At 39.9% G+C, this 12,667-nt stretch overlaps 1 protein-coding gene across 2 annotated transcripts in view; it reads left to right on the plus strand.

The window, feature by feature from the left end:
* Nucleotides 1–12,667, plus strand: part of khdrbs3 (KH domain containing, RNA binding, signal transduction associated 3) — a 134,360-nt gene that overhangs the window by 94,151 nt on the left and 27,542 nt on the right. For both annotated transcript variants that reach the window (XR_010573698.1, XM_065471286.1), the window contains exon 6: nucleotides 861–1,041. Coding sequence is in view for 1 of the 2 variants with exons in the window: in XM_065471286.1 (XP_065327358.1) it covers nucleotides 861–1,041 (181 nt within the window). In the remaining variant the exon portion in view is untranslated. The remainder of the gene's footprint in view (nucleotides 1–860; nucleotides 1,042–12,667) is intronic.

Consider the following 12,667-nt stretch of genomic DNA (forward strand, 5'->3'; position numbering starts at 1 on the left):
TTGCTTCCGTCTTGATTTCAGTGCGAGTTAGGCTCTGTGTTCCAGATGTCATCAGAATCGCTCACTCGTTTGCTGCAGAGCCGCGTGTGATGGGCATGCTTGGCTACTAAAATATTAAAGGCAGAAGTCGGTTGTTGGCAGTTCTAAATATCAAAAGCAACCATGTCTAAGAAATAGATTTTAAAAAAATGTTCAGTTTTTGCAGAATTCTAACCAGTGCTTTACTCTCAAGGCTGACAAGTTAGAAAATCAACAAACACAGTAGAATACATTTATTATAAAACAGGCAGAAGTACTTTTTTTTCTTCATCTACATTTGCGTTAATAGACAAGAAAGCAATTCAGCCACAAGACATGCTGTGTTTTGAGTAATGGACATGACTCACTTCTTCTCGACTGGAAGAACTTGCCCTCCACCCTCGCTGTTCCTCTCTCTCCACCTACACACATAACCTGCCTGCCGAATGTATCAAATTCATTGCTACGGTTGCAGTCAAGTCATTCTGGCCGATGTAGGAAATCACTAACTGGAATGGAAGTAGATGAGGCAGCTTCACTGCAAACATGATAAATTACAGCACTTCATCGTGAAGACATGGAATGCAATGGACATCTGAGATAGATGAAATACTGTGAACTGATATGCATTTAACAGTATCGTTTACTGGCTTAAAAATGATATGAATATTTTGTGTTGTGCATCTGATCCATCTCAGCTAGACGCACATTTCCATTCCTCCCTCCAGTAATCTACAGAATTTATTACAGTCGCCTCCAAAAAAGCTAATAAGATATAAAACATGCATTAGCTCTTCTTCTCTTTCATCTAAACCTGGGCGGATGTTTGTGTCTCGTGTCAGGAGTCGCGGAGGAGTTCCTCCACTGCACGCAGCACTGCCTCGAGGAGCGGCACCCAGAGGAGCCCCGCCCAGCCGGGTTCCGTCCTCCAGAGGGCGAGGGGTGCAGAGAGCCAGAGGGGCCCCCCCAGCCACCGGGTACAGACCAGTTCCTCCCATAGTCCAGGACTCATACGGCGAATATGTGAGTATTTCCAATCGAATGCGAGAACACAGCAGTGAGCACGTGTGCAAAAATACGTTTGTGTGTTGTAGTTTGTGTCTATGTGTGTGTGTGAAATTGAAGTTTAACATAATTTTTAACATAGTGTGAGTGCCATATCAACTGCTACTCGTTTTTAAAATAAGAATGAAAGTGTTTTATTGAAATATTTCAGATTTGGATTGACTTTTATGTTATATTAAAAATATAGATTCAATTTTTACGTCTTACTGTTTCCATGAGGCAATCTCTAGGGATTAAAAATGAAGCCACTGGAGAAATTGTTATTCCTAATTGTTGTGCCCACTTGAGGCTGGCACGTCACCCTCCAAATATGGTCACTGCTGGGTCTTCAAACCCAGCGGTCCCCAACCCCCGGGCCACGGACCGGTACCAGTCCATGAGTTGTTTGGTACCTGGCCGCAAGAGTTGAGGCTCGGGTGTGAAATTTATGGTTTTCAGGGTTTTTTAACCATTAACTCGGTTTCACTGGGTCTTTTCACGTGTTGGAGTTGTGTGTCTTATTTTGAACGAAATATTTACACGTTAGCAACCAGAGAGCATCAAGGGGCAGAGAGGAGGATGTTAGTCTCAATGTTGTTGGCGCATCTCAGAAGGACGCTGGTAATAAAGTTACACAATTACACAGTGAATTTGTGTTTATTATTATATTTACAAAATACCACAGTTTTTGTCTCGGTCGTATCATTTTATTTAGTTGTATTTATACGCGACACCTTAAAGGCTGGTCCGTGAAAATATTGTCTGACATTAAACCGGTCCTTGGCGCAAAAAAGGTTGGGGACCGTTGTTCAAACCAACACGGCAGCAGCAAAAAACGCAAACGATGATTTTGAACACCAACCAATGACATCACAGTGGTTACATCCATCTTCGACTGAGCTATATTTGTGTCCAAATAGTCTATGATCGTTCTCTTGGTAACATTGTGCTTTCTGGGAAGCTCAGTTAACAAGCTGCAGCTTAATAGTCGATGGTTTTCTTCAAAAACAAAACATTTAGGCTTTAAAATGCATGGGTCACTTTTGAGTCCATCTTTTTTGTACACTATATGTCGATATTGTAATACAGACGTGTAATGTTTGTTTAGTTTTAGAGGTGTTTGTTTTTTTACTATGAAGAGTAGAATCTAGTTTTAAAAATTACATTTTAAAGCACAGCAGTGGGGTTTTCTTCTCCACCGGGGATGTCCCGGTTACTGTGGATGAGAGGTTTTCAAACTGTGAGGTGCATTTCCCCAGTGGGAGTGGGAGAGTTGGAGGAAGAAGCCAAGAATAGTGAACACTGTGTTCATGCATGCTTGTGTTATGGAAATAACAGCAGATTAGTTGCTGCAATTTCATTGCTGTCTGTTCATCAGCATGGCAGCAGCAGGAGATGCTGTGACATATAGCTGAAGGAGGTGTAATTATAATGTGTGTCAAACATCGAACTCCTTCTCAGAGTCATAACTCTGAAAACACGAGTTTCATGTGCATATTTTTATACTTGGTATAGTTTCTGGTTTCCAAGTATACCAACGTTACTTGGCTGTACACTGTCTCACTGACACTTCAGCCTTGTTCCTTAGGCCTCAGAACTGTTGTGTTTTTAACTACTAAGGTATTCCTCCTGTTTGTACTGTAATGGTTATGTTGCAAACAGAGACTTAAAAAGGCTAATTTGGTTTATGTTCTTTGTTCTAATTAGCCTGAATTTAAATAAATACAGGATAAAAATTGAGTTCAGTTTGTAGCCTGTGGCTAATTAATGGACATTATGGGATCATTATTTTCTCCTAAGAGTGAGATCTTTTTTTCAGTTTGAAATCTAAGCTCTCCTCTGTTGTTTCCTTAACGGTCAGAATGTATGCATCTGATATCTAATTCTGAATTATCAATATTGGAGCAGCATAATAATAAAATAAGGATCACACACAATATCTTGTCTCATATATGAAAAAAACTAGATGTGACTATGTTCGAGGTAGTATGTTACATTTGGGTCATAAAACTGTAACCTATTTAAGATCCACTGTCTCTGGCAAACTTAAGGCTAGGGTTAGAGTTCAGTCATACTTTAGCCGCAAAAATAGTTTCAGAAACGAAAAAAATGTTACTTTCAGCCTTCTTGCATGTATTTTGAACTTCAAATTCTTCTGTTATTCACAGTTAGTTCTCATACTACATACTTAATATTATCACTTAACTTTAAAACAAATATAAATTAAAGTTACAATTTTTTCTTAAAAGCTTTAAATTATACAGCGGTCCATCTACCTACAAATAGTCCCAAAAATTCCCATTTTTTAGGTGGTGCAGATGCCTCTTAAAAAAGGGAAATATAACGCATTATAATTGCATGACGTTCATTTTGTTTTATTTTTTAAGTCAAATATTTTTGATTTATTATTAATGTATATGTGCTGCACAAATACTAACCAGACGTGTTGAAAATGTTGACTGTCAAATCAAAAGTTCCTTACAGCTTTAAAAATGTATATTGTTAGGCTAGCAGAACACAGTTAATGACTGAGTCATTCCAGTGAGTAATACTTTTTCAGTGGTTTACCATTTTAAGTTACCATCATAGTTCATATACAGAATCTTTTTCTTACCTCCATCTCATTCTACAGCGTAGACTTCACTTGCAGGCAGGCTGATAATCATGGAGGAGCCACTAGGTTAATTTTTCTCGAGCTGTTGCTAGCTTGCTAACAGATCTTACAGTAATATTTTGTGCCCTTCTAGATTTCAGTCAGCCTTTGCATACCTGAAATCAACATTATTCTTAACGAGCCTAAAAATCTGGGTTCAGAGGCTAAAGAATGAAGTTAATCACCATAACATGAATGTCAGACACATTTACAGTTAAAGAGGTTACGTCCACAAACAATTGTGTAATTGTGTCGACTCAGCACGGTCTATATGACACACGAAAAATATCTGAGAGTGATGTGTAGGTCTTACCACCTTTTAGAGACATTTCCACCTTAAATCAGTGCAGCAAAGATACAAAACGGTGAAGATGGTATTATCAGAGTACAGAAAATTAACTGTTTGATACTCAAAATGTGGCACAGATGTCTCTCCCAGATGTGTTTTTGTAGTAGTTCACATCCCTGTGGAAAGAAAAAAATCACTCTGAAGTTCCCTCACTTTAAGCTGTGAGTTGTTACAGTAAACAGTAGAAATGTGTTTTTCGAGCCGTTATTGTGGACTGTTCTTGTAGCTTACCTACAGTCTTATGGTAACCTGCAATATCAACAGCTCCCAGAGATGAATACATTAGGCTTAGAGTCAGAGGCTTTTGTGCATTTGCCAAGAGAGTCTCCTGCCGCACTGTCAAGGCAAGTTCCCCAGAGACCCCGGGATCAGCATCGCATATTTAGCAGAGGGAAGGAGCGAGGAGGTGGCCTGCATTGGAAAATTGCCCCAGCAGCCCATACCTAACCACATCTGACAGGTTTATTCAGAGGTTGCAATTCAAATGCGTGGAGGTCGTAGAGAATGACTCCTGGACCAGCTGTTTGCCATCATTGTCACAGTTGTAAACTGTGTCCCCCCGTTTCCCTTCCCGACACCTGCACCTGTGTGTCTGTTTGTGAGGGAAAAAAAGGACCCCCAACATCTGCCACATGATAAATCGAAGCACATCGCTGCAAATTAGAGGCTCAATGAGTTACTCTGTATTATCTGAATGTATCACTATCCCAGGGCAAGCGTTCTCTGTTGGCCGCTGACAAATAGGCCCCTGTATTCATCAATGAAATGACAAAGGGATGTTTCGCTGCTTTCATTTGTCACCGCTTAGCTTTTGCTCATATACACGTTCCCGTTGTGCTCTGCTCGGCATCGCCACGGGCCAGAACACTTGTTCAACTGGAGGCGTCTTCTCCGCTCTTGTTCAGGAAGAAAGAGCCAGACCTCGATTACCCCCTGGCGATTTTTGTCTTGATGATGCCCCGCCATGCAGTCGGCATGCACCTTTTGTTAAAGGTTCTACTCGCATCAGTATCAAATTACTCTGAAACTAATTGTTACCAAACAAAATCACGGAAATGTCATTATCCCGTGTTCCAGTCCTGGCTGCCCCAGCCGTCTTGAGTGCCTACTGTGACTGCAGCCAAATCTCATTTCGTGTAATTCATTAAGTGCATTGAGATCACTGTCTTACCTGCTGCTAATCCCATTGGAGGAGAATTAAACATGATGTAACTCCCATGTCAGAAATGAGGCTCTGGCTGGTATCTTTCCATTCCAGCATTGCCAATATGGAACAGAATCCAAGGAGGCTAACCGAAATAGTAGAACATCAGCTCCATGCTGGAGATGTACGCGAGAGAAACTGTGTTTGTTTCTGTTCACACGGTAGCTGAATTCCTTTGGGTGAGAAGACCACGAAATGTGCAATGCATGTGGGTTGGCATTGTTTATGTTAAATCCTCCAGGAACAGTAATCCGTTCTGAGCATTGTGAGTCCTTGCTGACTACTGTGGCATAAAAAAAAAAACAAAAAAAAATCTCCCTCAGGCACTTCTCCGCATGTCGAGTCCTGCTGAGAGCCAAGCACTGTTAATTGAATCGTGTTGTCTAATTCACTGTCCTTGTAGCAGTTTTAATCTCAATCGAATGTGATGGTTAGGAAAATATTTTAGATACAGTAACAAAGAAGCTGCAACCAACTGGTGTGGCAGGCAAGACCAGTCATGAAGATAAGATTGAATCCTCCCCACACGTGACCAAACCTGTGATTTGTACTAATTGCAGAGAAAATTGAATTATTCTTTGTTAGCTCCCAACAAATGAGAGTCATCTGTAATTTCTACCACAAATGAGAAATTTCAGTTATCCTCTACTATTTTATTTTTGTATGTGGAGCCTCTAATTTGTTTTTGTGGAGCAAATTATTGCCTTTTTTTCTTTCTCTTTTTAGCCTGACAAAAATGCCTCAAGACAACATATTGCCGCAAAATGTGATTTTCTTATTGCCTGGAGACTGACGAATTCTCAGATTTTCATTCAGCACCTCCAGCAGCACAGTTTTATCACGCATGAAGCAAAATATCTTTCTCTCTTCAATTAATGCCACATTTTTTATAAAGCACCAATTCAAAACATCAGTCACCTCGATGCACTTTATATTGTAAGGTAAAGGCCCTGCATTGTTAGGGAGAAAACTGTCAGAATTGGACAATCTAACCAAACCTATAAGTAAGCACTTGGAAATACTGGAGAGGAGCAGCTCACTTTTATCAGGAAGAAAGCTCCAGCAGAACCAGGCAACCATCTGCTGTGACCAGTTATGGAGTAAAGGGAAAGAGAAGAGCAACAAAAAAAGAGGGAGAGGGCAAAATGGGAGAGGAGAAGAAATGTTCAGTGCATTAGTGGAAGTTCCCAAGCAGCCTAAATCTAAAGTAGAAAATCACATTTAACTATTGCATCTGTGATCTGTTCTATATATAACCAGAATACAACCAGCTGGCAGCCAGTTGAGACAAGTCCCCCCGAGTTGTGTTCAGTGACATAAACTCATTCAGACTGTTGGCAACATGTTGGCAAACTGTTTGCATTTATTAATTAGACAGCAAGTATTTTGAAACCTTCGACATGGTCGGATGGCGACTGTTTGCAGAAAAGTTACGACCGATCAGGTGACCTGGGCCTTAAGATCAAAAGCGCTCTCGAGTGTGCAACAGCCTCAAACTGTGGGCAACCGTGTAGTCGCTGTAGTCGGTCGCAGAATGTGAAAGACTTCTATGCATTCATCAGGCGTCCTCTAATTTTTTTATAGATGCAGGGAGGCTACTGTCCTGCTTTTACTCTTGTGACTGAGCTCTGTCAAGCTAAGCATGTCCGGTGTTTTTCAGCTGAGCCAATTGTTCGATTTTCTCAGGAGCAAGGTGCATGAGATGAGCCCTCTTGTTTGTAGTATTTTTCAAAATCCAGAATATTTTAATTTTTAAAAAAAATTAAAATATTGATATTTCGTGTCCTTGTATCAATACAGTCTTGCTACAACCTGTCATGACTCTGTTCTGCATAAGCACGTATAGTTGAGCTACATCAGAAGTGAAAGCGGTGAGTGATTTGCAGTGTGCAGATGTTTTTCTTCGGGGCTAATTTATTGATGGCATGAATTCCCTTGATAATACTTGGCAGGTGTGAACAGAATTCATTTAAAACTAAGCCAAGATCAAAACCAAAGGTGTTAAAATAACGGAAGAAAAAACATTTGTCAGGCGTAACACGGGGTAGTGATACTTCAACTTGATGCATGAGGCCAACTTTTTGGCACCCTCAATCTGATAGCGTGAGTAGTATTTCTACCCCTGCAGCAGAAAAGCTCCAGCAAATTCCAGCCTGTTCAGCTTTCTGAAATATGCTGGCAGGAAGAAGCTGAATAAATGACACAAAGCTACTCTGAGAAATTTTTGACCAAGACAGATGACCGAGGATTGCAAATACTGGCTTATTTGTTTTCGGCGCGGCAATATCACGGGGTGTTGTTTTGCCTTCATCGTTAAAAAGTTAAGACCAGTGTGTGGCACAGCTGTATGGAGGCGAGACGTTTTTCTTTGAACAGATGGTGTCGTAATTTAGTCATCTTGGGAACAACAAAGCTTTCCTTCTTCTTTTCATTTGCTTAATTTTCTTACATTGTTGTTTGCTTTTGTGACACCTTTTGTTGCGTTTCTTCCTTCTCTTTAGCACAGGCCATGGCGTGCGTGCACTTTCTGGGAAAAGTTCGTAACGCGAGGGCTGCACATCGCTGAACTCATTTGGATTTAGTACAGACTGCTTGGAATAAATCCAGCGCCGGAGTGTCAGTGGCATCCTATCTGTTACAGTGGTATTGTAGAGCACAGTGCCGCGGCTGTGATACGCCTGTTATAACATGCAGTGCCAGACCCTCTGTTAGTCTTCAGTGGCCTCAGAGGCCAGTCCTTATCTTTTGACAACACGCCTCTCAGCCATCCACTAGCATTCAAATGAAAGACTCACTTAGGAGCTGTTCTCTCTCCCCCCTATCTGTCTCTGCACCCCACCCCCGGCCCCCTTCAACCTCTCACTGTCACACTAATCCTGTTTAGCGCTGGAAACACGGCACTGTTGCAGTATTGTCGCACTATTGTGCTCTGGAAGGTATTTCGAGTAAATGGTATATCAGTACAGACACATCAGATATTATAATCGCTTCACTAAAACCATCATCACAGTCTGTGCTCCATTTTTAAAAAGCTTTTTGTGTGACAGACGCCGGTGAAAAGAATCATTTTAAATGTGCCACTGTGATTTATAAACCAGGCATGTTTCTCCTCTCAGCCTTCTTGTAACTCAATTATAGAGTAGCTGCTCTAATAAATGGCAATAACATGCCATTGTTAAAGTTTAATGTGGCCCTTAATGCCAGTCAGCGTTGTCCAATGTGAGTGGACAGCACCTAGATAGAGTCACCAGTGAGACGAGATGAGGACTTCGCGGTAAGGGCTTGTGCTGAAGCCTAATTAAAGTGTCTACCAGCGCTGCACCCGCTGTGCTTGGTCTGCATCTGCTATGGTTAAAGAGGGCTTTGTGCATCATGGACTGTATAGAATAATATACATTTTCAAAGCTCTGCTTGTAAATTTGGATTCTCCCACACTGGATTACGGAACTTTGTTTATACCAGAGGAAGCTAAGTCATCAGCTAACGCTAGCAAGATTGTCAGCAGTCTCATTAGCCCTGTGGTTGCATTACCTGCTAATTAGAGGTAAGTAATAGACTAATTACAGTAATAGACTAACTACAGCTTCAGTCATCAAGACACATCAAGCTGTATTACATTTGTAGTTTTGGTTTGTAATAGTGTTGAGTTGGAGATTTTAACATGGGATCGTATGCGGATTGACTCATTTTTGGAGCAAGCCTCATGGTAAATGGACTGATTCTTATATAGTGCTTTTCTACTCTCCCAGAGTAGTCAAAGCACTCTGTACAACATGCCACATTCACACAAGCACTGTCTTCTATGCTTTTAAGTGCTTACTAACTACGATGGATGCAACTTGGGGTTAATATCTTGCCTAAGGATATTTGGCATGCAGACTAGAGGGAGCCAGGGATCGAACCACGAACCTTCCGATCAGTAGATGACCTCTATCTTCTGAGCTCATGTGGCCATTGCCATACAATACCACCTTTATTTATCAAGTGCTTTAAAATAAAATCAGCGTTCACAAAGTGCTGTACATATATGAATAGCATAAAAAGAAAATAAAATCAAACGTGTTAGAAATAGAGAATTAGAAAAAATAGAGTCAACCTCATTAGAGAAACAGTTTTTGGCAGTTCTGCTTCTGTTTGTTTGTTTGATTTTTTTTAAAGCAGATTCTGTTTTGCCACAGGGTATTGCCATCTTACCAGTAGGCGTAACAGCACAAATGTCAGTCACTGTGGATTTTTATCAAAATATTGTAACCCTGAAAACTAGAAATGTTTTTCACAATAACACACAGGGTTTCTTAATGAATTCAGTTCAATTTTGTTAATAAAGCCCTAATTTTACTACCATATCTCGGGTAACTCTGGATTGTAAGGTAAACCCTTCCTATTATGAATAAACGATTCCCAACCATGTGAAACACGAAGAACTAAGACGTTACTTATTACATTTATTCATACGAGAGAACCATTCAAATTAAAATAACATGTTCTAACCACCGCCTTTATTATTTTTATATTCACTATGTTTTTATTTATTCTTCTTAAAAAAAGGCTAATCTGTAACATGGATGTGTCTTTTTCTGGTAACAGGTGAATGAAATTGTAACCTGCTTTTAATAAAAGCCTGGCACAAATAAATTTCATCTTATCTTTTAATGTTATACTTATTTTGTATAAGAAAATTGATATGTATTGCTGCTATTGCTGCTACATGATATGAAATCAATACAGAACACACAAAAAAATGGATAACGTTATCCCTGTAGGAATATTGCACAAATATAGTACACAGAGTTTGATGTGAGGAGCTAAAAAAAAGTAGTGCTTTCTTTTTTTTTTTCTCTCTTTTTTTTTGTATTAATACCATTTCCTTGCAGTCTAATGCTAGTCTAATAGAACCCACAAAGTGCATTTGTGAGGTGAAGTCTATTTGTTTTATTGTAGTAAATTTTCTGAATGACAATGCAGCATCAGCAGAGTACGGAGGCTACTGGTTGCTGATGAGGAGGAAAACTACTCTTTAACTCTGGATTACAGAACCCCCCTGCAGCCTTGATAGCACAGGAACAGAATAATTTTTCTATTAAGATCTTCACATTTAATTATTATTTCTCATACTGAAGGAAATTGAATTCAACAATGCAATTTAAAAACAAATAAAACTGCGTATTGTAGAGGAGTAGGAGAGTCATCTCCCTGGTTACATGACCGCTGGTGGGTCTCAGCAGGGAACTGGAGCTTGTATAGATGTGCCATTGCATGGGTTTCCATGGGCGAGCAGCTTCATGCCAAGCCTTACACCACAAAATAGGATGGCGTGATTTAATGCACACTACCACTGGACTCTAGAATAAATTGTGCTTCATTGTCTGGCAGTCTGAGATCGTTACCTGCATGACGCCATTGTGCCAGGTCTGTTTGGTGAAGGGGGGATAATGCTATGGGGTTGTTTACCCCGCCTAGTTCCAGCAAAGGGGATAATTAATGCTTCAGCTACCTATGATATCTTGTACAATTTTTATACATTTTGGAGAAGGCCCTTTCCTGTTCCAGCATAAATGTGCTCCAATGTACGAATAAAGGTCCATATAAAGACAATGTTGGATGACTTTGGATGTGGAAGGACTTGACTAGCCTGCACCGTGCCCTGACCTCAACCCCATCGAACACCTTTGGGATGAACTAGAATGGAGATTGCAAGCCAGGCCGTCTCATTCAACATCCACGTCTGTACTCACAAATGCTCTTTAGGAGATTTCCCGCAGACACACCCCAAAACTTTGCAGAAAGCCTTCCGAGAAGAGTGGAAACTGTTGGTGCTGCAAAATGTATCATACATCTTCATGTAGATGATATTTGTAGGTGGCCCAGTACTTTTGTCCATATAGAGTATCAGTGACTTAGGCTGGTAGACTTTCTCCGGCCCACACAGCTCATTATTTTTAATTAGCCATACCTTTTCAGTACAGGTACTTCATGATGTCGCTCTGTGTCATTAACTATTGAGCTTTAAACACAGCCAGATGTCTGATGTGGTATTTTTCCACATCATTTTATGTAACTCTGCAGCCAAGTAGGACAGACACATTCCTTGCTAATTTCATTAACTTTGCTTTCCTTTATACACCAGCTAATTGGTTTTAGTTTGAGACACGGAAAAGTTCAGATTTTTTTCACGGCCTTAAATGGTGTAACTCAATGGGTATATTTGGAAACCGACTGTTTATGTTCGCCCTGTCTAGCAGAAAAGTGTTAGGTTTAAGTGTAACTCAAATAACTAAACTGTCTCCTGTGAATTATCTTATTTGACAGCTGAGTCCTTCTAAGGATTCTCGTCATTCAATATTCAGGACCACCCTTGTTTATTCCAGCCTGATAAAGTGACCTTAAACCAGAGTCAACTTTTAAATACATTGAAATGGGATGTTCTCAGAGTAATGAGACAAAAACAGACGTCGTTCTGACAAAAACAGCAACATTATTTTAAATTCAAATGGGAAGACATTTATAGCCACACACAATCTTTCCAGTCGTCTATTAGTTAATGCCGTTTCAGCTTCAAACACTTGAGTTGTGGCTTTTCCATTTCTTTTTAATACATTTAAATATTCTATGATTAAAGATTCATAGATGATGTTAGGAACCTGATGCTTGACTTCATGGCTGGAAAAAGTAGGTTGCTATGGAGAAAAGCATCACCAACTTAATGAAGCCTAATATAAGATAGCTGCTCCTTTCCTCACCTTGACTGATGCCATGTAATAAACCACCGAGCCAGATAAAGTTATGTAGTGTTCAGAATGGAAAGGTGCTACTAGTCTTAATTCTAGAAAAAATCAATTGCTGTCATTTGTTCTCATCAGATTTTTTAAAAACATTTTTAATATTTCCAATATTAAAAATGTCAGCAATTAGTATTTTCACCATTGCTCAATGGTTAGTATTCTAACAATAAACATCATTTCAACATTAAATTTATGGCATTTTGGCATGAAGCAGCAAGCATCGTGGCTGAAAAATGAAACCAGTACGTGTGCTAAAACCTGCAGCTCCTCTAATGACCACTAGATGCTAGTTTTAAAAAATTGCGATTTTTTTTTTTTTTGACTCGGGACACAAACGAGTGTTTTTTCTCCTAAAAACAATATAAATTTTCCATTTCGGTGCTCTGAGCAGGTGAAAATCCTGTGAAAAGAGGTGGACATTAACCCAGCCTTAACCCTAGGTTGCCAGTAAAATGTTAACAGTTAAATATTCATGTCAGTATTATTTAACCTTGCGTTTGTCAGCCTGATCCTTTTATTGCCACTGTTTTTCGGGTTTCAGGCAGAGGGAAAGCTTCAGTTTCCTCTGCCTGTTGAAAAGTGGTTTTAATTACGTAGCTTTTGACAAAATTGCACTG

The sequence above is a fragment of the Pelmatolapia mariae genome, linkage group LG22 (assembly GCF_036321145.2).
Source record: "Pelmatolapia mariae isolate MD_Pm_ZW linkage group LG22, Pm_UMD_F_2, whole genome shotgun sequence".
Lineage (NCBI taxonomy): Eukaryota > Metazoa > Chordata > Actinopteri > Cichliformes > Cichlidae > Pelmatolapia > Pelmatolapia mariae.